This window comes from Danaus plexippus, chromosome 11, assembly GCF_018135715.1.
Source record: "Danaus plexippus chromosome 11, MEX_DaPlex, whole genome shotgun sequence".
In the NCBI taxonomy this organism is placed as follows: domain Eukaryota; kingdom Metazoa; phylum Arthropoda; class Insecta; order Lepidoptera; family Nymphalidae; genus Danaus; species Danaus plexippus.
Genome location: NC_083544.1, coordinates 362,599 through 390,488, shown reverse-complemented (window position 1 = coordinate 390,488; position 27,890 = coordinate 362,599). Strand labels below are relative to the sequence as shown.

At 30.6% G+C, this 27,890-nt stretch overlaps 1 protein-coding gene across 1 annotated transcript; it reads right to left on the bottom strand.

Moving 5' to 3' along the window:
- Positions 1 to 845: 845 nt before the first annotated feature.
- Positions 846 to 27,377, bottom strand: LOC116765895 (cardioacceleratory peptide receptor-like). Its single transcript, XM_061522076.1, has 11 exons — positions 27,051 to 27,377; positions 13,033 to 13,164; positions 10,953 to 11,088; positions 10,710 to 10,813; positions 9,453 to 9,546; positions 9,068 to 9,163; positions 8,112 to 8,291; positions 7,413 to 7,508; positions 5,214 to 5,394; positions 3,034 to 3,160; positions 846 to 2,332 (listed from the first exon to the last, which is right to left on the bottom strand). Exons 2-11 carry the CDS (start codon positions 13,138 to 13,140, stop codon positions 2,195 to 2,197), a joined length of 1,260 nt encoding a protein of 419 aa, XP_061378060.1. The 5' UTR covers positions 13,141 to 13,164; positions 27,051 to 27,377; the 3' UTR covers positions 846 to 2,194.
- Positions 27,378 to 27,890: the final 513 nt, after the last annotated feature.

Below are 27,890 nucleotides of genomic sequence, written 5' to 3'. Positions count from 1 at the left end.
GTTATTTTGTGTGATAAAAAATTACCATCGGACACAATGTTTTCCTTACGGACTATTCTGGCTGTCTTGACTGCTACTTAATCCATCTCTACCGAACAATAAACGTAAGTACGTCTATCTTTTTACACACATACTAATTGACAAATAATTCATAGCTAAAATTCTTTCACTCGTCTCTGCTTCTGGAATCTTTTTACTACATATTTATATGTAACTATGATTTTTGAATATAAAATTAATCTTGTGACTCTTTCAACTGGTGTGTTTGTGATCATGGTTGCTGTAAAGTCACTGAAACTGATGTAAGGTTAAATCATTCTCGACGTATATCTTAAAATCATAGTTTCAGTTATTGTTAATTGTATATTCTAATTATGTACTTTATATGTAACATAAATATTATGAAATAACTCTTTAGATGTTTTTAACGTGTTTGATACTTAAATATAAATTTAATGTTTTATGATTTAAGTTCTACAATTTAGGTGGAATTATTTTTAACATAATTCAATCGATCTTAAAGACGTACTGGAAGTTATCTCAAGCGATGTCGCTTAGAAACCTAATCTCGCCACAATCACTGTAAACCCTCTCAGAAGTCTCTTTGTCAAACGGTCTGATACATAACACAGCTGGACTCATCTCGACGACGAATTACGAGATAAAAAATACGAACTATCCGTTTATATCTCCTTTGCTCCATTCAATTTTCTATCACATTTATTCTGATGTAGGAATTCTTTTGAACAAAGCGTTAGTTTTGTACAAAATTTACGAATTTATCATTGTATTATATATTTTTATTAAACAATCGGAGGTAGGAAGGATCGTAATAAAACATCGAATCACAATTTCGTACATTTATTAAATAATCTTAAAAATAGTATAAAATAAAAATGTTATGTTATGAATTCATATCCTAATAAATTCAATCAACATTTAAAATGACATATTCGAAATGACCTGAGTTTAACTCGTCATTTGGCGCGTTTGTTTTGCAGACTAACATCTATACGTACACTTAAGAATGTCTTTATTATGTCTTTATATTAAGATCGTAACAAGTGTACAGAGAAGACGAAGAAATCATTGAACATTTTATACTAGACAGAGTCTGTAACCGCCTTTACAAGATCAGAGTGTGGAGGCTAGTGTGCGTTATAGTAACCATTGATAGTTGCTTCAATCGAATACTTAACATCGACGGTTTGAAAATATTTTTTTTTATAAACAGTTGAAAATTTTACAATACGTGCTAATGAAATCTTACTCTTCGTAATGTACACTTCAAGTTTTCTTTGAGCCTCACTAGAAATTAATACAGAAATATTTGAAACACTGTCATTAAACCAGTAAATCTAAGGTCTTAAATACTTATTCATATAATTCAAATAATTTAATTTCGTTTACATATTTTGGTACAAGAGATCTCCCTCGCTCGCAGCGTAAACGGCTGTAATGACTTCTTAATCCCTGTATTATGTTTAATTTACTTTAAGTAAAACATTACGTTGACATGCACATTACAAAACGATTAACTAAGACATTTCTTTGGTGAGTGTTCATTTCGTAGTTTTCATGTTCTGATAACAAACTTCCTTGATCGGGAAGTTGTCTTTTATGTTACGAACACATACAATAAAACAACGACCTTATAAAATTGTATACTCATACGGCTGTATAGCGTTGAATCGTATGAAAGTTAAGTACAAAACATGCCTTTTTTATTCTAAATATAATTATATACATTCATACAACAGATATAAAGTCGTCTTATGAAGACTAAAGTGAATGATTTACAATGTTAGAGTTTTGTCTATTTTTTTTCTCCACCCTTGTGTCCCTTCCTCATAAAAAATAACCAAAAAAGGTGACTTGTTACACGACAAACACGAATGATTCTATCTTACAAACGACTTTGGATTTGCACTAGCATTATTTGCTTTACATATCAAAGTAAAAATATAAAAAAAGATCATCTATCAAGGACGGTATATATTTTAATTTTGGAATTTAAACTTTATATTAATCTGTTTCCAAAACAAACATCAATACCTTTTAATGAGAGCCATGAAAACTGAGTTATCGTATTGTTTTTATTTTTATCTTGAGATTTTTTGGATTCGTATTAAACCGCTTAAAGTTTGTTTATAAATTATATCTCTTCTCGGTGGCCTTATTGTATACAGTATAATTATAAGAAGGTGTCAGCACGTCGTGCTTGTGGCACGTTATTGTTGATGGCCTGTCCCGGCAGGTGGAGACGAACCTTCCGGGAACTGTTACACTGATGAAGCCTCTGCTTCTGCTCCCTCAAGCTGTCATTTTTAACCTAAACACATGACGGCGTTAGGAGATATTTTTAAACTTACCATTCCTAGTATTGTGCCATAAAAACTTGGTGTGACTTCGCCGGCGCATATGACACTATATGTATAAATATATATACGTAATTTTTGGAATTCCAACAAAGTCATTATGATGCCTGTCTGATTAGTTAGGTTTTATTTTCCCTATTTTACGTACGTTTCCAATTTTCTGTGGTATATTATGAGTGACCGTTGTCTGTATATAACACTCGTCTCAAGAGGGAAGTCTGTGGTGACGTTTGAGAGACCGTGCCTAGTGAGAGGTGATGTTCAGACAATGGAGTATATTAGGACTTTTATTTTTGATATAGAAATGTATGTATGTATTAATTTTGCTGCATATTGCCTTCTGCTACGATGAATAAGGTTAACTTTTCCCCTTATATTAGTGACGACGTCGTCTCTATTTTTGTTATTGTATGTAGCATTTGCTTTTTTAATAAAAATTAACATATTTTTCGAATATAAATACAAAGAAGGAATGCGAATGTTTACAGGCCAGCAGTTAATATACATTAACGGCCTGTGATAGCTGCTGGCATTTGACCAACGAAATTAGCGTCTTGGTGATGTTTTGAATGAATGTTTATGATAATGATAAAAAAGGAGGCCCGTTATCATTATCAGTTTATTGTTCATTAGCTAGGGCTTTGTGAATATTTACTCGGATCGTGAGGTCGTGTCTTGTTTTTCGGTGTGAGGAGGTGAGGAGTTCAGTGTGGGCTTTGGACTCGGTCGTTGTTTCACCGGTCTTCATCCAACACCAGAGCCACTTGTAGGGAGGAATGTTCCTGCGAACAAACTTGTAATAAAGTATTTACTCCAAAGAGTTTGGACTCGTGTTTCTCTGGATATTGTTCATTACCATGGAAGTTATATTCCTCTCGAATATAAATATGAGACTTTCATATTTATAATATTAATACAATATCCGATGAAGTAATTGGTTCCAGTTTAGATATTTTCCTTGGTTACTATTTGATTCGTTTGTAATTTAATATGCTACTTTATATTTGATGGATCGAACATTTGTAAGCAATACATGCGAGCTCTTTAAACATAATCATAAAGCTCAACTAAGTCAAAGTAATTTTTCATGTTTTCCCTTTTATTACGTTTATTGAATATTTAGACGAGAGTCAAAAACGTCCCGAAGCGATCAAATCAACGATTGTTATTTTCGACACACGTAGATTAGCTAAAAACAGAAAAGCCAATAGCATAAGAATAGATAATTATAGAAACAATTTTTTTTTGTTAACATTTAATTATCTATTGCATAAGGTTGATCAAAGACGAACTCGCTTGAAGAGAGTAAAATTTATCACTATGACCAACATTATTCTGTCGTCAAGTATGTGATGAATCTTCTCAAAAATGAATATGTATCTATAGATATGCACATAGTTTTTGGCCTAACATCAAGGCAAATAAATCAGTAGGTAATCCAATTAAGTAAAAAATATTTTTCGGTGCTCGTATAATAAAACGATAAGTGCTTCGTGTACGAAATTTATGAATTTTATCTTTTTAGTATAATTTCTTCTACCGCTATTTGATTTGTGGAAGAACTTGTACAACAATCAGATGTATTTATTGTAACAAATAAGGGAGTTAAAGTTTTAAAAGGCCATTCAACTATGTGTAATCGGCACTACGTCACAGAGAAGAGAAAAGACAAAATAAATGTACTGAAAATTTTCCATGATTAAAATGATTGAAGGTAGAAGTTTACAAAGTATCAGAAATAATATGGAATTAAAGGCCACAAGTTTTGTTCAATTTGAAATGAAGTTTAAACTGTAATGGAATAGTTACAAAACGAATGGCTTTCCTCTACGAGGAACAAAACATACTAAGTGTAATATCTGTAATTGCAACAGAAAACGGCGGTATCTTTATTTAAAATCAGCCCGAAGTTTTAATACTCGTATAATGTGCCATTGATAACTTAGGCTTGATAAACCAAGCTGCCTCTTTTAACAAGATGTATTATTGGTAGAGTATATACAAGAGACACTTTGTCGTTATAACATACTTCATATAATTACAAGGCGATGTATTCTCGGGACGTTTTCTAGTTAGTTAATGCTCGCTCATCTTGTTCCTTAGCGTAACATGATTATTATTCCTGCAGCACACTACAACTAATTTCATACTTTTGATAACTATATCCTTTTGTAAGCTGAACAGTTATGACTATCTAATGGAATATTCTCCAAGGTTTCATTTATTCTAAGACCGCGAAATGCCATTTCTTCTGTGAGCGATCATATTATCTTTCTTGTTATCCAACGTCCCCGGGGATTTAGTGAATGGGTGATAGTTTTAAAGGATTCTTTTAAACTGTCTTATATTAAGAATATAACATAGACATATATATGTTTTATTATAATTTAATTTATAAAAAACGATATCCATAAGCCATAATATAATTTTTAATCTTTTTTTATTTTATTTCAGCTACGGTCATTAATATCTTTGTCAAAAATTTTGAAAGTATTGAGATTTTACGATGACAATGGCTCTAAGGCGGATAACAAACTTCAAGCCTCGTATTATGTCGCAGGATATTTTCGTATCGCTGTGGAATAAAATTCGCATAGCTATTTGTCACAGAAAATGTTTCGGGGACGTACAAACACCCCACTAGAATATAAAATACCGAGTGAAAGGATATTTTTCATATAATCATCTCTTTATATAACTTTCGATGTGAGTGCGGAAAATTTTATATGATTTCGACGTTCAAGCAGATAAAGACGAGTTTATCCGCATACAGTTAGTTATAATACGGGAGTTCGCAAAATTGAAGGTAGATTTATGATTGCTTTTAACACTTACCGTAGACTAATAAATATTCTATTGGAGAATATGAAATAAATAACTGGGTTAGCGGCCGAGTTCAGCGGTGCGAGGCTTTGGATGAGAGAGGCGATGGCTATGTTGGCCTGAGTGTCCGGGACGTAGCCGTACACTTGCAGCAGGTCGAATATCATATAAGGAGACCAGCACAGCACGAACACTGGAACAAACAGACAGACACACACACTCACCTATCATCATATACCTCGTTATGACACCCTCGCTAAATTTATATAACAATGTCAATAGATATGTTGCGTCTAAGAATTTTTGTAAAAATACTTTTCCTTAATTTCTCGGATGTGGGCGTTAGTGTAATCAAGAAATGTGTAAAATAGATTTAAGAGTTTGAGTAAGGACACTTTATTAAAATAATATTAATTGTAGAAATTATTGATAGTAATGTGATGTCTGATAAGATTGAAGCAAAATAAATAAAACGTGATAAATTTGTCAATGTACTCTATGTATTTTATTATAGTATCGTGTATAATTCAATGAGAAAAGAACTGAAAAACAGTTGAAGCTATCATGTGTTAGGTTAAAAATCTCAAGTCCGGTCACGATTCAAATTATAAATTTATAAGATGCGAAAGCACTGTGTGTGTAGACGTGATCCAGAGCTTTTATTCTGTTTTCAATTTCCGTTTATAACATTCATACGACATTTTGAAAATATGTATATATATATATTTAAACATTTATATTTTCCCAATTATATAAATATCTTTTAATGAATTGTCCCAATAATTATTGTTAATATCCACTTTCATTAAAAACATGTTTTTTGTTATAAAAATTCCTAAGCAAGAGATTTTATTTAAATTTTCAATGTCATAAATGTAATAAGATGTAGGGCCAGCAATTTTGTCCACTTAGATATAATGGATGGGCTCGTAAAGTGCTTTATAGACGGTTCCATACTTATCCAACATGTTGCTTTTAAAGGCTTTAAAAATAATATTTTTTAAGGTTATTGAACTTTGAAGATAAATCAGAATTAATTTGACTTTGGACAGTTTAATTAGGCGTATTTTTTTTTTTATTTTATCACATTTGGTTCAAAATTTATTTAGTTTTCTTAAAATATTGCTCTCCGAAAGATAAAAATAAATAAAATAGACTTGTTCTAGTTAATATTTTATTCATCATTAACAACGACATTCAGAGCGAGGTGACAGAAATAATGAAAGAAATAGTGAAAGAAATAGTGATAGTAGATCGTTAACCAATTACAATGGCTACAAAAGTGTCAACGAATATACTGGAGGAGGAGGAATTTATAAGATAAATAAAATATAAAACAAGGTCATACAAAAATATAATATACAAATAAAAACGTTTCAATAATTTATAACAGCTGAATGTTTAATGAATCCTATGTTTTATTGTTCACTATGTTCGTTACGTCGCAAGGTTTTGCTTCACACGTTTAATGTTATAACAAGTTCCCGCTAGTTTGATTTAAATGTAATCAAACGGAGACGCGATAGAGACGGATTATACACATTCAGCAAACGACCGCCTGAGCGAAAATACGGTTGTTCCCGAACTGAATTGTTGAAACGTTTCGAGCCCAGATATTAATAATATATACATATAATTATTTATACATAATAAATAATAATAATAATGAGTGTCAAACCCTGACTAGGTTGGTCAGATAAGTTGCTTTGATATTATCATTCATGAGATTGGAAGTTTAAAATAAAAGTATTTTTTTTGTTGAAATTCTTACAAAGTTTCGCTGTAGTTTGATATTTCCTTGAACACAGTTATTCCAGTCACGTTCAAAGTTAGTGGGTTAGAACCCAAAATATAGTTTTACTTAAGTCACTGATATCGTCATATTGTATAATAAAATTTTCGCTAGTTACCAAAATATGAATATAAGATTTACTTTTGCTAAATTGTAAATTGGCCGTAAAACTCATATAAATGGATCATTCATATGTACGATACAATTAACAGGTCAACGACTTGCCCTTGGAGATTTTGAATGAGAAAAGCCGGCAAGAGATATAAATTAAATAGCCGGTAACGAAGAGATTTATTTCTGTTTTTGCTCGTGGGCTCTAAGACGTGGTATGAAGGGAGCGGATATGTATTTTGTTCTTTATATGTTTACGTCTTATTCGATCGATTCAACATTAATAAATAGATTTTATTGGAACTCACCGAATACAATCACGAAGGTCATCTTGACAGTCTTTATTTTCGCTTTTGGTATTATCCCGCGGCTGCTAGCTCGTCGACTGTCAAGGTCGTCACTATCTGTTTTGAGAAGTTGATAAAAATTGAAAGAAATGAATAGAAGCAAATAAAAACTTAGCCACTAGTCAGAAGAGAACAGAACAATTATACAGTATTTAACATACTCATACATTGATAATCAATAATTATGAATAAGAAGCAATCTAACGTCGACAAGAGAAAATTTTACATTTAATGTTTCGTATACAGAAATTTAAACAGTGGTAAAAAATAAATCCATTTAAAGACATTGCTGGAGTTTCCGTTAATATTGCAACTAATACTGAAGAAAGTACATGTTTGTTTTTGTAATGAACACACTTTGAATTGATATGATTTTCTAAGATTCTTTTGTTTGTAGGAAATTTTTATATGACACTAGTGATAATGTTTTTCACAATCCAAATTATATAGTAGAGTGAAATAGACTATTGAAGTCCTAGTTCTTTAAGTACCTTAGCTCTGTGCCACTCCAATAAACAATATTATCTCCAAAACCTTGAGCGAAAATTCATTACACTGCTTCCTATCACGCGTTGATTAATTTTCTAATATTATTTTTATGATCACGTACAACATGGACTAAATTCCTGTTTATAGTAATTCAATGTACTTAAGCCTTACATTGCCTGGCGGCAGTTCTTTTCCCGAGTACCCTGTGACTCTTCTGCCTGATGGTTACGACGATGACACCATAACACGCGGAGATGGTGACTGCGGGCGCCACAAACAGGGACAGGAACACGCTCGTCATCCAGATACGCCACTGAAGCTCATTAATGGACGACCAGCATTGAGGGGTTCCTAGGCGATTACGTTTATTTTGAACTGGTTCTACTTAGGAAAACTCCACAGGTTTGATAATATAAGTAGAGGCTTCTTAAAATGGGTAAGATTTATTAAGATAATGGTACGATTCTGTTTTATTTTATTTTAAAACAAGAATAATTTATGTGGGAGGGTTTATAATTTTTTTAAGTACAAATAATTTTAAATGGACTTTGAAATAAAATCAGTCTAAAGATACAGATCGTCCTGGAAAAACAAATGAATATAACGTATAATAATTATTGTATTTTCTGTACGTCATATAACATGTTTAAAATACTGCATTTTTCTATTTGTTCAATTTGCGATCTCAGATCTTATGCATACAGTAACTAGGCACACTGTGCCTTGTATATTTGTAAACCGCTCATCAATTATAATTTCCGGTCTATCGACCTACATGTGGCGAACGTTACATTTGATAGTCTTGGATTTATAGGCAGTAAATATCATTTTATTGGACATGGCGAGTTCGTTACAATCAGTCTAACAGTTCTATTTACTGATATTATTATATATAGGACTACTATCATTACTTCTACAGACCTGATTGTTTTTATGTACTCGTATTACAATAAAAAGTATGATTATTGAGATACATTTCCTTGCACAGATTTATGTTATAAATCATTCATTAGGCAGATTTTTGTTGTTGCTGATTCTTTTTCCACTTGTATTATCGCGTTAAGTTGATATCTCACTATCTGATTAAGGCTGTTATTTATATTTAAAAAATTATAATCTCATCATACCTTCTATGTCAGCTTCGTCAAATAAAAACAACATCGGAGCGCAAAACAGGAAACTAAGAAACCATGCGCCGACTACAAGCGCCCGCGCTCTCCGCCCTGTGATGGAAAAAATACATAGAACAGAATTCAAAACAAAGTAAACTTTATGTAAGAACAATAAAATATTCAGAAGTTTAATATAAATAGAGTTTTTTTATTTACTTGGCAATGTCTTTATTTAACACTTCATCGACTACTTTTCAATAACCGTGATCAAGTGAAAATGAGTTAGAAGTTTCTGATGAAATGAAAAATAATAAAATCGTAAATCAGAAAACATAGTTGTGTTAAGATACGTAGTATATTTCTTTGATTAATGAATGAGGAACAGCCGTGCGGTACTCACAGCTTCCGGTGAAGTTCATTGGATGTGTGATAGCATCGCATCTGTCCACGCTGAGAGCGACCAGCACGTAGGTAGAGGAATACGTTACGACACCCTACACGGAGACAACGTTTAAAACCTATGAAAAACTCTAAACGCTTTGAAGAGTAATATAAATTTATCTAATATTCATTAACTCGTTTATTTTAAAATTACATTATTATTTTTTTCAAAAAACCTTTACAATACAGACTACCTTTATTTTAATTATACGTAACGAAAGTTTTATTAATTTATTGAATGTTCCAATAAAGCCGCTACTAAAGAGATAACCCAAAGATTGAGGGGAAACTTTTTAATTAGAATGATGTAACTCTTAGACTTTTACTCTAAAACTATGTTAATTATAATTTCTTAAAAGTAAAACATAATATCGTTTAATATTTGGATTAAATTTGCTAAATTAATTGTGCTTACCTTACTTTCTCGTTAATGAAAAAAAAAATATTGACAAGGGATATTATTTATAAAAGCATACATTAAAAAAAATATGAATAAAATCTTTTCATATAAGTTACCCTTATAAATGTTCGAACTATCATAAAAAGATGATGTAAAAGGTCATGACACTGAACATTTTAATTATAAACTATGATGAATTTCTTTTTAACATTATACTATGAGCTGAGTTAATTAAGTTGAACAAAATTTAAGTTATGGACTCTAAAATTAACGTGAGATATTGAAGTTATTTCGGTCCGGACGCTCCTCCGCTGTAATACACTCTGGAGTGATTAAACTTCTCCATAAAATGCTAAATATCTTACACTAACAAAAACAGTGTCTGTTAAAACGCCGGCACCATTAATATATTTTGTTGGCACGGAATCTGCCGCCGACGTTAAGACACAGTTTAGGAACCTTTTTATTTTCCCGCAATTTATAGTGTCACGATTTATTGTCTACATGCTATACTGATTTCAGTGTCATCATTTTGAATAGTTCCGATTTTTTGTAAACATACATGCGCTAATTTTATATTCACTTAAAAGATTATTTAACATATAGAAAGATTCGGGATCAGTGTGTGGCTGGAGATATGAAGTTTCAATTTAAAGAATATTAAAAGTAGATTTTAAATACGAAGCTGCTACTTACCAATTTTATCTTTAATTGTAATGTTTACTTTTCTTTAACTTATTTTAATTGTATATTAGTTATAACATTTTGACTTATAAATAGTTATTATTTTATTAAACAGTTTTTAAATCGTCTCACCTGTAAATACTTCATCAGCTTGCAGACCACAGATCCAGCTAACCATGAAATTGTTATGCGCTGAATTAAATCTGGTAGAACACTTATCAGTCCCACCCATAAATCTGCGAAATAAGTATACCATAAATTCATATTATAGGTATAACTCCGGAGAAAATTAACAGACGTGAAATGGCTTAATAAAGTTTGTTTAAATGTTGTATTGTTAAATATAGCACGGAACAGTAGGCGGTCCATGCTAACCTGCTACAGCCAGCTGCATGATGAAGAAGTTCATTCTACTTTTACGAGATTTCGTCAAACACAGCGCCAACACCACCGTGGCGTTTCCTGCCACGATCGCTACCAACAACACCCACAGCACAGCCACTTGAGCACTCTGTGTATAAACGTTCCTTTAAATGATTCATTATATAAATTTAATTACATTTATTCTCATATAAACTTACAAATCCACATCTACCTAAGGTACATTGAAGTTCAAAAATAGTTATGAGGACAAGGATAGAATATAGGTATGATTTCACCGACATAAATGAGATTGAATTCATCAAAGAAACAGTACGAAAATTAATATTAAATTTACACAATACATTTAAAACGAAATAAAGCTTATCTATCGGATATATTTCAATATAATATTAAATTGAAAACTGCCGCAAACAGTGATTAAAACGTCTGACCTCTCGACAGATCCGAAGACAGACGTCAAACACAGTCGACTGAAGTATTTGATAACCGATAACAAACCTGTATGACATTGTTAATGACGATCCCTTAAAACGGGGTCGGCTCTGCGGCGAGTAAATAACGATTTTAATAAGCAAGTGTCGCTAATGGGTTTTTGCTGTAAATTAATATCGCTTTTTGCATAACAATAAGAGTTCACTCTGACAAGAAATGTGTGGCAGTTTATAAAAGAATTAATAATGCTCTGGACATAACAGTAAGGTCGAAGAAAGTACATGAAGAACACAAGTGTTTAATCTCTTGGACATAGTTTGGTATGATTTAAAGTTATCACTTATAGTATTGTTATATATTCTGAATAATAGAAGTCCACTATGAATAGCACGCCCTTGCTGTTGAGAAATCGTTTTGAGTGGTTTCTGTAATTCTTCGTAAAATATTTTGGTTCACAAGTTATGAACAAATCTGTTTGCTGTGTTTACATTTTAATTCGTTTCCTTATTTTTTTTCTTCTTTCAAAGTATTTTTAGAAGAGCGAATATTATGTAGGTCTCATTTTCTAACCTTGTAACCTAAGTTATACAAGTGGGAGTGTATTTTATGGCCCCTAGATACCCTGATCCTTATATATAAAAGACGAGAGAATTCATATAAAATATGGCTGCATATAATGTAATCTTTACAAAATTAATGACAAATTATATTTCAATCGATTTCTATTAAATGTATTTAAAATTTTGAAAATACGAACATTTTTAACTCTCTAATAATAATAATTATATGTATTGATATAATAAGTAAAATAATATATTTTTTCTAAATATTGTTGTGCATTTTTTCACGTTATACTATAAATTGTATATTATAAAGTCTTCCGAGTAATTATTTAATTATTAGGAGTTTATTTTTATAAACAATTTAAAAGGTCCCACAGAATGTTTTCATTTCTACGATGCTTGGTTTCTTCAATTAAGAATAACCTGTCTCTCTCTATCTTTATATATATATGAAGGTTATAATATTAATTTCGACTGTCCAATTTAATATCTCTTGATATGGGCCATTACATAATTTGATGGTACAATTAAGTCAAGATTAGAATGGTGAAAGATGTCTAGACGCATACTTTAAGGGAGGGCTTGATCTTGGCACTAATGGTGTAAGGGTTTCTGTTCATAAAAGACAAGTAAAAAATATATGTTGATAAATAAAAATCATTATTATGTTAACATATTAAAGATAATGAAAAAAAATACATGAATAATACATAAGCTATATGTATTAAGTTAACATGTGTCACGTTATTGATTACTTCATTTAATAAGTAACGTATCAGATTGCGAATATTAAATGTTTTAAAAATATATTTCTTATATAGAAGCTCTTAAAAGACTATGTGAAGAACCGTCGATATTTCAGACAAGTCTCTCCTCTTATTTCTAAGATTTTGTATTAAAACTATATTTTCATCTGTAAACGTTCGTTAATGGCTTCGGGCGGAAATTAATTGACAGTCAGAACATTCTTAATGCCTCAGAGTTTTCTTACGGAGATCCTTAAAATTTATTCGTTTGATTAAATTCTAAATGTAGTTATTAAAATATCGGTAAAATATATACTGATTGTAGTTTACCTGATAAAAATAAAACTTATCGATGGCTGTGACATTTCTTGTCTCATTGTAATATCCCGTGTCGTTCAGAGCCGCTCCCAGGCCGCAGTCTCCACAGCCGTCTTCCATGGCCACAGTTTCACATCTTTTTACCTGATAATATCGTTTACTAATTTAAATGTGATTTGCCAGAGAGCTTAATATTTTCGTTTCAATTCATGATTATGTTCATACCTATATATATATATATATATAGGTATATATATATATAGGTATGAACATAATATATGTATATATATATATATCAAATTATATATGCTACTGTTAAAATAAGAGATTGATTTTTGGATACCTTCATAAATGACTTCAATTTTCTAGTCGATGAATCTATAAGATTTTCTTTCAAAATAAATAAATTTTCAGACACATCACATGTTTGCTTAATTTAAGAGACAGTAGTTTCTCGGCACGTTGCTGACTCGCGTCTGGATAGACGTAAATCACGACACTAACATTCAAGATTTATTAAAGTTATGCGAGAGTTCTCTGTATGCTTCTTTTTAGTACGGTTTTATACAATTAATATATAATCAATTGAACTTCTGTTTCACTCTTACTTTATAAAAGAAGTATGAATTTAGATATTCTTAATATAGCCTCATTAATTTAATAAAACTTTCAAAATCTACTAACCATTTGATTAGCTATTTTATATTCAATATTCTAAGTAAAATTATACCCCGTGACGGAGTTCTTGAACCTTTGAGAATTTATTATAATAAAACGTTTAGAGGATTAAAATTATAAAATGGATTTCGTCTTTAATTTGAAGGAGGGTTTCTTGGCCCTAACTTCCATCTTTTGCAATTTCAGTTATAGGGTAATACTTCATGATATATAACGTTTAAACAGACAAACTGAATTGTTCGGAGATACTTCCATCTGTTAAGTCTAGAACATATAACAAACTTTAAGCACTCTCAAAATAATAGTGTTGAGCGATATCACTCTTAGCGTCTGTTTTTTATAAGGGAGAATAGTTTGAAAGGAACTAAATTAAGATCTAATACAATCATCAATTCAGGTTACGATATTGAACGAAGCTTTCTCCTCTTTGAATGAATTGTTTTAAATGAATCGTCGTTTGAATGGATCTGCGAATGAATTTGTTTTCTTTATATTATATTACATGACAAATATTTTCTGTATTAAATAAAACAATGTAGGCACGATTAGTATATTAAGAAATTAAAATTTTCTGTTTTTTTTTTTTCTGATTAACATCGTTTTTTTATTATAAAATAAGATTAATATATATTTTTATATTCGTACAATTTTAATTATTACTTATTCTACAAAACACTAGTAGACTGTAAACGAAAAGATAATCAGCAGCCTTCCTGTTACAGACGTTTTTTATATTTGATTCTCATATTTAATTTTCACTTATTGTGTTGTTATGTTCTTTCACGGCATAATATCTTTTTATTTCATACAAAATTTGATAATGCTACACAAGGATAAAGATTGTAGAGATAGCATCTCGTAAGATGAAGACAGTTTTAAAATACGTTTGATTTCTTTAATTGTTTTGTTTACATCATTCGAAGTTTCTAAAGACTTTCTAATGTTGATGAGATAAATGCTATGAAAGCAATAATAAAATGAGTTGGTTGTCAATCAGATCATCTTAATGAACCGAAACATCTAGCCGCTATAGCGATCATCTTTGATTTAATTTTACCTAATAATATGCTTTGATATTCCTCTTTCAAGAAAAACGCTGTAACAAGCATATTAATCAAGTTAGATTAATGAGCAACGTGAAACAGTGGAAACATACGACATTATAATTAAAATGGCTGTCTTAGCTTAGATATGTATAAATTATGATGTAATAAAAGTCATACAGTTTTTTTTACGAAATTTAAAAATTTTAATCAAAACTCATAGCTCCCATAGAAACATACAAAAGGACTATTAAAATAAAAAACAATTTTGTGGAGAGCATGTTTTTTTTAATCCAAAGGTGCTTTGTAGACAAAAGTTACAAAGTATGGGTAAATGTCGTACCTTTGAGACCCAAATCTTTACAAGAGACCTTTATACGTAAAACTTGTAAGATCCCACAATACGGCACTAAAGAAAATCCTCAACAGGGACGTCATGCTACATTATAACCATGTGTGGAAAGAAAGATAGTGTCTCAACAGAGTGTTGTCTGTAAATGCATTCAGGTGATATGAATAAAAATCAGTTCATTCAATTCATTTCATTCATTCAGTCCAAATCATAAAAACTACTCATGTCAGTATGAACCCTCGCACCCGATAAGACACACAGAAGAATCTCAAACCTCATCGGATTGCTGATAGTAATATTAGGATTGTCTATGATTCAAGTTATTTTTCATTGCATGAAATAGACATGATTTTCATGGTATTTTTTTAGAAACTGGATACGAATCAATGAAAACGCCGAAACTATGATTATTAAGGTGAAGGACCCAAACTCACAGGGACGGAAAGTTCGCGTTTCAAATTATGAAGTATTTGTGTCACTATATACTATATTCTTTTTTTTTATATTGATAAAATTTTCTGTCAAAGTTATTTCCTTGCTAATTTTGAATGAAAAAAATTTTTTTTTAATACAAACCGTATATAATCTATGCCAGGTTTAATGTTGGATATTAATTATACGATTTACTTTTTATTGTCAATGTTAATTTGTGTTTGTTATTAACACTAAAGCCTTAAAAAATCTAGGATGAGAGGACCTTTATGAAAAGGAACTACTTCCCAAATACAGCTCTTTCATAAATTTAAAGATGTATTTGTTATATTTAAGAACAATATCATATCTGCAAGTGTATGAAAGAAAAAAAAAATTAATATATTTAATAAATTAACAATCACGTTGACATTAGCAATACGAGAATTTTGTGTTCGCTGGCTGGTTGGAGATAAGAAAGGTATGCGTTTTAAGCAGACGACGCTTTTGTCAAAAGTTCGAAATCAAGTATCGTCAACGAATGGGTAACCTGTACTAAGCCTTGCCACCTTATAGTTATCTTTGACATAGGTCTATTAAAACAAAGTAGGAGAACATGATTCTTGAACGGCTATTGTTTTAAGTTAGAGTAATAATTGAATTAATTTAATGAAGCCACTGAAAATTATTGGAGAGCGAAATGAATTTTACGAACACACTTGAATGTTGAATCATAATAATGTAATTACATCAATAATTATTATGAGCTATAAATAACTGTTTTTAATCATCATCGGGGTATAAAACATGTTTTAATTAAGACTCCTCAGCAGTCTTCGTAGCGGTGCTACAATTATGCTCTCATCCAGAATAGCGTAATAATATACTTACTAATGTGCACTTGAGTCTGATATCATTATTTATATTTCTTTGAAACATAAACTAATATGATTTCTTTAATAAGATACAAAATTTTATATTCTATAAGACCTAATAAATATTCAAACAGAGAGTTATTTCATTCGTTGATATTATTTGGATATCTTTAGTGTATTTATGAATCCCTATTAGTTAAAGTCCTCATTTTTATGTATTGATAATAATAGGTTAAAAATCCGTCAATAATGTTATAAAATAAATACTACACTTATTCCTCATGTGTTAATGGTTTTTTGAAACTAATACAATACTCAAGATATAATTTTTCCATCTTGTTGACTTTCCATTTGAATAAATGTTGACACACAACCCGCAAGCATTCAGATTATATAAACGAAATAGGATATTTACAAATATGTCCCCAGTAAATACGTTAATGGACTTATTATTTAGTGGAAAATTTTGAAATGTGAATTACTGTTCAAATAGAAAATATAGGATGAAAATTGATGGCTACTAGACGGATACAAAGCTTCAATATCATTGAAATTATATTTTCCATTCGAGTCAGGGGACGACAGCATAAACGGCAAAGAAATGTAACGCCATACTTCGGAGATCCTAGACCCGAGTCGTGTTCGCGTCGATCAATCCATGTTCGAAATTAAGTATAAGCATTCAACGTAAAAAAACTTTAATTTTAAAACATATTTACAGGAATATTATAAATATTTGTGTTATTAATTCAATAATTTACTTATACTAAAAGGTACTATTTAACAGGCGTCTATTTAAATGGTTACAGCATTGCATTTTATGCCTTAAACACTCCACTTAGCATCCTTTTACCCTTATCAATATCCGTATGAAAGCGGATGGCGTAATCAATCAATTTGACAGCTATTGAATCGATTCACAAAGCGATCTTATCAAATTTCTGTAATCCGGAGCTGAAGTGTTTTGAGTAACAGGTGGTGTTTTTATTATCTATGATTTATCGAAGCCTCTAGGATGTTGAAACAACTTGAAATATCCATAGCAATATGACGATCGGATTTGGCCCGCGGGTTTGTTGAAATTGTTGTTCGTGAGCAGTTTCGCTATATATGTAGATCTTCACACAAACAATCTACATATAATGTGCGCGTCTATTATTTAATATGTTATGAAGCGTCAATAATATTATAACGACAACAAATAAGATAGAAACCGCGCATGTAACGTCATTAGCGCACTTTTTCTTTAGCGTTTGATTGATTGTTATTGGTATATGTGTATATGTGGGCATATATCGGATATTTACTTAGTAGATTGTGAACAATATAAATTAATTATGCAAATGTAAAAGCGAGGCTTGGCAATTAATTTGCGACACGAGAAAACCTTGAACTTGAGTCAGGATTTATGTTGACGACGCCAATATTGTTAGTTAATGAGCACGTGTATTGAACTTAATGTGCCATCCACTCTGGCAATGGCCATTTCACTCTTTATGTGTAATTTCAGTATTGAATGGAAATTTAATAAACCAAATTGCTGTACTATTACACATTGCTCACTCAACTTTTATACTGTTATTTTATACAACATTAACTCACGCTCTAATCTCGGACACTTGAGCTACGAAATTTTTTCCGAAATACCATCAGGCTCTGCTCATCGCCTCGCGTCTTGAGGCGAGATTCGTCGGAACGTTGTAAATCCTATCTCATCTGAATCCTAATTCAATTTGCGGACCTCATTTTGTTAAAGCTGTCGTTTGTTCAGATCATGTTCAAACACATTAAATCCAGAAACATTATGATGAATTGCAGTCCTCTATATTTTGTATAAATTTGAATGTCAGATCTCCAACCTCCAACCTCCAACATCCCATCGAATTTCGTACATATCTATATATTTTTTAATTTCTTATCTAATAAATTTAAGATCATAAATTATTTATAATCTTGGTTTACTTCATACGAAATAAAAAAACTAGTAACTAGTGATTTTATTAATTTCGCTTCTAATATGTCTTTCTGTTTATCTCGGTAAAGGAAAATCGTGATTTAACCTTATAATACGCGGCGGCTGATATTTAAAGCTTTCCGTTCTATTGAAAAACTTGTGTTTCAACTAACATAATAAGTCTAAAATAATGAGATCTAAGATTTTCGCGAGTATTCATTTAAGTCTAAAATAACTTATTTTTAATTATTTAAATGGAACAATATTTCTTTCTCAATGTTGCAAATTTTGTTTTAAATAAGCATCGAATCTAATAAAGAAATGGTTTGTAAAGTTTAAGATCCTTTTTATTTATTGATAGTTGTTGACCGAATTTCTTTACTTTCAGTAACTTGATTTTGTTTCAACAATCGTCACTGTATTTGTATATGTAGTTTTAGTTATGAAATAATAAAGTAATATTAGATTTTTCTATAAAACTTTCGATAAAGGAAGGTCGGACAGATGGCATGTTTTCGTTATAGGATTCATTTCTTTATAGAATCTTGACCCAAAGGGAATTATGAAGGAAAAACACAGAGAAAAATATATTATACAAAAATAGAAGTGATGACTGCGAATGGACCCTAATGAGAAGTTGACCTTGTCTTAGTTATATTTAAGTTCTTTGAAATGTTTTGAAGCCTCTCGTGTCTTAATAAAACTAGATTATTTCAATGAGTAGAATTGGGGAAAAGATGAGAGAACTTTGACAACTTTGACTTTGTTCTGGCTGATTATATAATTGGATAACATGCTTTAAAAAATAACACACATTACATCGCCTGCTCATTGTAGTTCAGTTCTGATTACTAATTGAGTACTATTTTTTTTAAAGTCTTGTATATATTTATTGAAGAGATAGAACGATTAATATTCCCGTATATATTATATTCCCGTTAATTTGGTCGCGAGACAAACTAAGTTTTATACTTGTAAATTGGTTCCAAACAACGTCCATAGACTTTCTTGCAGATATAATCTCGATTTTCAGAAAACATCATACTATTTATCTATGTGTGCTTATAGGTTTATGTCTTCTGATATTAATATAAACACATGAATTTTGTCTCAAATATCACTCTATATAAACATATATAGTAGGTATGTGTGTGTGTGTTAAAATAAAAACTTGTAACTACAATACAATACGAGTATCACATCATTTTAAATCGAGGGTGGTTCGAAAAGGACGACTATATTTTTGAATACTTTTATAATTTGAATTTTCTGATTTTTTTTTTCAACATAACTATAAAAGCAATAAGAGCTAGTTGTATGAAAAAGAAACATTTGAAAAATGAGTAAATTTTCCAAAAAAATATTTTATAGTAGTGTAATATAAGAAAAATATATTTATATGTATTTAACCCTGCACTAAAGCTAAATAAGCGTGATCCGCGTATAGTGTCCGGGCCACTAACGCTTTGTTAGCGCCGTCTCTAGTTAGCATGCAGGACATAAATCCCGTTCCATCGCCACCGTCGCTATGCATCTTTATTTATATCAGGTTTTAAGAATAATTGCATCTCGTGCTAACTTCTATTGTTCTAAAGTTTCGTGGCTCATATCCAACTGTTACGTACCGAAGGTTCAACAACATGTGACGTTTGTTGATGTCATATTTTGATACGGTTACGTTATCATAATAATGTATATATTCATGAGATCGCGAGATCTAACTCTCTTGTTTACTGTTTGTTAACAAGAGACTAGTTAAATACTTAAGAAACTCTGAAAAGATGTTAATATTACTTCATGAAGCTACAAGTTAATTATTATTAAGGGAAACCTTATAAACGTAGGGATTTACATATTTTTCATCAGAGCTTGAGATTAATATCTGATTTTGACATTCCTATGAGTTCATGTATCATTTTATTCAAATGTAATTCCTGATCCGAATTTGGTTAAAATCAAGGAGGGAATAAATAAATTACTTAATAAAAATGTTACAGATGTCATCGTATCTGTTCCATACGATATATCCATAAAAGATGTGATTTATTTTGATAAAATTTATTTAGTATATATGTAAGTGAGGCCAAATATTTACCAACTGTGGAAGCTAGCCTGTAATATAATGTAATGTCAAAAAGATTTTTCAGTGTTGACTGAACTATCCGTGTAATTAATCATTGACAGCTGCTGGACCCTTTTTATGAAAGGTCCAATACAAACAGACGGGATTGTTTGTTGAGAAATCACACGCATTCTTGGCGTGACCTCAATAAGCAAGATAAGATTTGACGGACAATTCTACTATATTTTTCTTCTCTCTAAAAATAATTCCATGTAACCGGATAAGTTCCATTTATTTCCCTGGGACTCTTTGTCCGTTACTCATTTTCCAACATTATCTATAATCTGACTAACATAAAAGATTTCTGTTAACTCGTCTTAAACTTAGTTTCCAATGTCTCTGAGAGAATTACAGATAGAATATATTATAAATAACATATTATGTAAATTATGAAGATGTGCCCGCTTCAAATAGGAAAGCATTACGTTGTATTTAACCAAATTTTGCAAATAAATATATACATTTGTTTAAATATACCAAAATCTTCATACAAAATATACTTAACGTACCTACTAAAATGTGTTAAATACATAATGAATTTCGCGAGTATTTATTCAAATGAAACTAATATTTTCGGATAACTTCGCGTATTTTATTATTTTTAAAGACCACATACTCCCGACGTTTCAATCACATCTGATCACGGTTGCTGCTAAGTAACCGAAACGTCGGGAGTATGTGGTCTTTAAAAATAATAAAATACGCGAAGTTATCCGAAAATATTAGTTTCATTTAATTGTATTAAACACATCCGGAAACAGAATTATAAACTCACCAACAGCAGTTATTAAATGTTATGTTTTCAAACAACGAAGGAAAAGAACCGGACAAATGAAATGAAGATCAACGTTTAAAATCTCCTAATAAAAGTATTGAAAGTCTCGAATAACATTTAAAACTTTCTCTAGTATTTCCAATTTAACACTTAATTGGTTCAATGTTTAAAGTTTAGTGTGGAATTGATTTCTTATTTCGCTTAACGGCTTTGCTTGTTTTGTTTACGAGTAGATTACTTAACAAATTAAAGTTTGTAACTTATAACTGGCGAATATCAGTTAATTCGGGAGCTTAGAGGCTTTAGTAATATTTTATGTAAGATTTTGACTCACAAGTTATGCTAACAGTAGTGTAATAATTACTTCATAAAAAATCAATAATTCTACAAATATATTAGTTTATATATGATTAACGTGTAGGAAACTAAGATTGTCAAGAACTACCGAGGTTACTGAATCTTTTGTTAATCATTTTTCTTTCAAAAAGTACTTTTTTTCATAATATTTTTTTTATCATATAAGTACATTTTATTTATCTAGACGCAATTAATAACTTTATCCGTATGCGATTATAGATACATTACTATAAAATATATTATAGAGTTATCTTTAAAGAAACCTAAAATTATTGACAAGTCGCGAATAACTTTATAATAACCTTATAGTGATAAAATACTTGTGTGAGACGTTTTATAATAAAGACCTCCGCGTAATGCGAGATGGTGATCATGTGTGTGAGTTTTATTTTTCAAATAACTTATATAAAACTATGTGGCATAACAAACTTTGTGAAAATATACCAAAAGTGGACAAATCGAGTTACGAGTTCAGTGCCATCCCCAGTACAGCATCCGCCGTATTTCCTTGCTAGTGTAATCCCTTGCGAATGTATGCTATATAAAGTCTTGCTTTAAAGCTGTTTTATGATATTCTCCAATATTATTATCTAATTTTTTTAAGTCATATGAGAAAAGTGTATTTACAGCGTATATCCGTTACTTTCTCTATTCTCTTCTACCTTTGAATCAAAACAATTCACTTTAATGAACGATAAATAAGTAATATACTAAATACGTTTATAATTAAAGACTTTAATTTGAAATTGCAGCCGCAGTAGAAAACTAGATACAGCTGATGGACGTTATAGTATGTAATGAAAAACAGTTAAATAAAAACAAATAATGAAAAGCTTGTATGATGGGTTGTTAATGTTATAGCTTTTTTGGAGGCTTGTTCAATGAAAATTCTTTAAAACTCACCTTAAAAATAGCACACACACAAACATATATATGCTCGTTAGGTATGGTATTAATCTCTGAACATATATTTTAAAAATACATTACGTTTCAACGGGACTTCGGTTACGGTTAAGACTATTTCGTGCTCTTATAATTACTACATTCTTTGTCGGGTCCTGCTTCATCACATCTCAAAATGGGTTTGTGGTTAAGTATAGATTGAAAATGAACAATACCGACCCCCGTGTGTGTAACTTCTGGGAAGCAGAGAGCGGAGGAGAGAAAGGCTTCTTTTTGATGTTGGAGTTAAGACTTGAAAATTGTATAAATAAATAATTGCTATCTCTAAGTGGGATTTCGTTAAACGAGAAAATTCGTTTCACGGCTTTAAAATAATTATATACATATTTTTATGATCCTAGTATTCGTTTAAATCGACAATTACAGACTAGTTTTATATCACCTTATAATATTTGATGACTTTTTCAAGTGGTATGTTTATGTCGGGGAAGTTGTTCAAACTATTCTTAAGTTCGTGTTAAAGTTCTCAACGTTATTTATGGCGTCATATAAACTTTAGTTACAACAACTACTGCTATGAGATAAATGATTTAGTTCACGTCATAACTGTTTTTTAAGTGAAGATTAAAGCTATGAAATTATAAATTTCGATTTTAAAGAAATGAGATTTGGATTGATTTAAAAAAAAAAGCGCTAATAGTGTTTATTGTTACAGATGTTTTTCTAAACACATGATTATTATTGAGGGACCTAAGTTTAAAAGGCGACTATCTACAGCTAAATCTATTGGAGTGATTGTATTGAATTCCGTATTGTCTCGGGCAACAAAAATAAAAACATTTAGCTTCTTGGTTTCAATGGTCGATTGTTGTTCTTGGAATTTGTTGAGTATGGATTAAGTAATACATAGCTTCTAGAAAAGTACAAATAATTTTTTTTATTCAGTACATTTTTATCTGAACACTGTTCAAATGGAATGGCTGTAATATGTCACTGGCTTATATTTTGTGTTAAGTTAAAGCTTGATAGGTCATTGACTTTTACCACAGGAACCTATCTCTTGATTGTCTTAGTAAATGATGCGAGGGCTATTCCACCAAATTAAGCTATTAATCTTATGTTGGAAAAAGTATCGGTAAGTCTGATTACTATCAGTTAAATAAATATGAAAACAGTCCATGGTTTTCCTTTCTGCTCCGATAGTAAATAACATAGCTCAATAACATTTAATTTCACATAAAACTAGCTTTTTTTATTTAACTACTTTACTAAAAATGGAAATTTTAATTAATCACAAGCTCAGACAATTTGTTATAAAGCTTAGGAGGATAAGATGGTAAATAAATTACTTCACACTGTCATAAATGTATATGTCAAAGTCTTTGATATAATCTGTGATGCATACTATTCTAACCAAAATTAAGTTTACGAAATAAACATAAGAATAGAGAATGCAATAGACGGATACATTCATTGTCGTTTAGCTTTCTGATATTCGCATATTATTTCTTAAACAAAAATGCCAATGCCTTATTATAATATCTGAAAAGAAAAAAATTATGAAATACAAATTTTTACTGATATACTACGGTGGTATATGTACTAATATGTAAGTGTCTCTATATAGAAAATAAAGTTACGGAATCTTTGGCAGAAAGTTTTATAATATCAGGGAATTGTTAAGTCAATCGTGCGTAGTTTATTACGTTGTTTAGTTTGAGTTAAAAATTATATGTTCAAATTCATCCTCATCGCTGTCCTTACTTTTAACTTACTATATATTAAAGGTTGACTATCATTTTATCGCGTTATTTGAGTGAAATAAAATTGTTATAATTTTCAGGTTTATTGTATGGGTTTTTATGTTTAACAAATAGTGATCTGAATTAATAAAAATACTTGTATTACGTGTCGATTCCTTCGGTTTGTATGATTTAACTGAATTTGTTTAGTAACAGAGTGCTAAGGTTTTTTCATAGATTATAGATTAAGGAGTCCTGTCGGTTTTGTACGACGACTTATTAATGATTTATTTCTAAGACACGAAGTTATTAAGCAGCTAGTTTGTTGATAACAGCGTTGTTATTTTCAAATATATTCGTTCACTCATAAGTAAAAACACAACTGAACAACACAAAGTGAATCTAACCATAGTAATGAGTTCACCTAAAACATCTCAACAACTGTACACTGTTATTAATGTTAAAAATTAGGAAAGAATAATATCATAAAAATATTTTTTTTTTGGGGCAATTCACAAATATGAAGAGTTGTAAAAGGCTTGTGAGCTCTTGACTTGGTTGTGGGCCCAATACCCCTGTTAAGTACTCATATAATGACGTACTTACGGCCCGGTGAGCCTTTACTCTAAATCACAGCTTTCAAGCCAAATTAAGGAAACAAATAGTCTCTGCCCGCTGACTTTGACATATATTAATGATCTAGTATATCTTAGGCTACGTTTCTTGTTTTGGTTATTTGATTGTTCAATGCATAACGAAACGTCAGGAATTGAAAAAATATTTCGACCCGTTTCAGAGCAGCGTTATGTCATTATTGAGAAAATTTGATAAAAAAAAAAATCACCTTTAAATTTTGTTAATGGATATCGATCAAGAGAAGATCAAGTTAGCTGTGAACAGAGGAATATTAACACTGGACTATATTTTGTTTACACCTTTCTAACATACTATATACCTTAATATATGGACTTCTAAATATAAAATAGATCAATTATAGATTAATATGTAAATATTCAGAAAAATACTAAATTTAAACATAGAAAACGTAGCACTCGAGTCGATTGGATCAAGTCGAATAAACCGAAACTAATAAATTGATTTGGGTGACTTTGACCATGTTAAGTTTCTTCGCAATACCCAGGGTCTGATTGAAAAGATCTGGGCTATTGGTAATATTTACTTGTAACCCTTTCAAGAATCTTATGTTATTGCGTTCCAAGGCGATCTTAAAACTTATTTGTTAGTCTTACTCGCTCTAACAACTAAGAAGTTTAAGCCCGACGTCGCTATCAGTTTTTAATTAGTTTTCAATTGATAACATAGAATAATAGTTAGGATCGATATCATTACTATAGTTCACAGATATTAGTTTAACAGATATTTATAGTTGGATTAGTTGGAAAAGAAAAAATGAAGGACTATTTACTTTATTTAATAATATATAATACATTTGTCCGCAGTCCACAGGGCGTGATTAAATAAACTTACAGTAAAATTATAATAATTTACTTTATAATTAACGTCTTCAAACTTATAAGGTAGTGCGATAATGAAAAATTCAACTGAAATCAAAATTATCTTCAACGTAATAATAATAGTCATTAACACGACTAGTATTGATTAATTTTTGTACTACTGCTTTCGTACTTAAATCCAATTGCAATTAATTGTTATAAATTTTACAGTTCATTATTCTAGAAGTAAATGTCTTCATTTATATCACAAGCGATCTCAACTGGTCTAAGAATAGGGACGAGTAACATTTATTCATCATAAAAATCGGATAAAATCATTTCGAAACGGCTGTTATGTTTTCGGTCGGCTAGGAATGTACTTCGCTAGAGGAAATTGAAGAAAACAAAATTTTTTACTGATGCCCTCGAAATTCTCCTCAATACTTGAGTGATGGAGTTATGACTCATTTACATAAACTAACCAGAAACCAGGAATTCTTGAACAGTTCTTTGATGGAATTTTATTTCTTTTTAGACTTGCAAAGTTTCTACATAAACTTGTTCCATTTTGGATCACGAGTTCTAAATGTATGACGGAATAAATTTCTTACATATTCAGTCATTATATTCAAGTGTGTTCAATGGAACAGACGGAATCGTTTCAAATTACAACAATACAAACAATATCATTATTGTTATCTAAATACGTATTCATTTATGAGGGAAAAATAAAATACTCTAAGGTTTCCTTACAAATTATTAATATCAGATACATGTAAGCATCCGACGCTAGTTCTTCATATTTCATTGTCATCTGATTTAAATTGGCATCATTGGAAATTTGTCTTTATACAATGTAGAACGACCAATATATATGTTAATAATATTAAAAATGGTCCTGTCTACGATTTAAGAAGTGATTATTTATATACAGTCAGCATTTCCGCCATATACGGCATCACAAGCTATCGGAATTAAGAAAGAGTTGAATGATGTCTCTAATATAATAAAAATAAGTGTGTTAATAAATCAGCGTAGATCGATATCAGAGGTTGCAGTTTAGCGAACACTCGCTAAGATTACATGCTTTTATTGAGTGCAACGGTCGTTGTAGCGTCCCCTCGACATGCTAAATAAATGTCACTCTTAATGGATGCTCGCTATTCACATTTTTTTTTATTATTTTCTCTAAAGAACACAGCAGCCATTACGAATGGTAAACTGCCCATAAAATTTTAAACAATCTAACTTCTTAAGAGGATGTGATATATTTTATTTTTACAACACATATTATCTGTGTGGTGTTTTGTTCATGCTAAAAAAATATATTAATAATATATTATTTACGTCAAAAAAATACTTACCTCGAAAAATAATTCGTTTATGAATCATACCAACAAAATATAACACAATTGTACACTGTCTTAATGGATGTTAAACACGGTAACTCACAAATCTACTTGATTTAAATAAACAATATTTTTTTCGAAGTTTACGAGAAACAGTTTCGGAAAACTTATGATGTTACAGAATATGGGCGGCGAGGGCGTCCGACGCGTGTGGAAGTCGAATTTGAAATAACTTGATCACGAAAACTGAAAGACATTCCGGCCGCGGTACGCACGAGCTTTTTTTTACCACACCCGATTATAACCCATGCAGCTCCAACATAGAGTATATATTTGTTCGTATAAATAATATGTAAGCGTCCAGGCGTGCGTTAAAAAGTGTACGAAGTTCCAGCCGCTTGGATGAAAGGATATGAACCAAATGACACGAAGCATCAATGGCATATTGATGTGTGTGAGAGAGGGTTTGCATGTGTGTGTTATAATCATTATTTTATATACCATAAGAAAAATGTCAGAAATTTGATTAATTGTATTTTAATTATTTAGATTCATTGCCGTTTTTTCCTTTATTCTCTTATAACAGTGTTAAAGACGAATACAACTTTAGCATAGCAATAGTCACACTTTAGCAGAGCGATCAATGTGAGTTTTTTAGATCAAACGGCATATTTTTAACATAAAAATAAACATTACCATTTGGTCGTATCCACGATTGATAGAAATCTTTTTTCAATATTCTCTTATTTCAATTTCAATATACTATTCTTGTCTATTAAAAGGGTAAATTAAAAGCACAAAATATTTAGTGAAAATTAAAAGCAATGGTTTAAATTCTAATCCAGTATTGTTACT

What these genes read in the sequence shown, in the direction of transcription:
- LOC116765895 (XM_061522076.1), bottom strand. Translation starts at nt 13,140, where the DNA reads ATGGAAGACGGCTGTGGAGACTGCGGCCTGGGAGCGGCTCTGAACGAC. An exon ending in AATGAACTTCACCGGAAGCT is followed by an intron (nt 9,164 to 9,452) that starts GTGAGTACCGCA and finishes TTTCCATCACAG; the next exon opens with GGCGGAGAGCGCGGGCGCTT. An exon ending in GACCTTCGTGATTGTATTCG is followed by an intron (nt 5,395 to 7,412) that starts GTGAGTTCCAAT and finishes TGTTTGTTCCAG; the next exon opens with TGTTCGTGCTGTGCTGGTCT.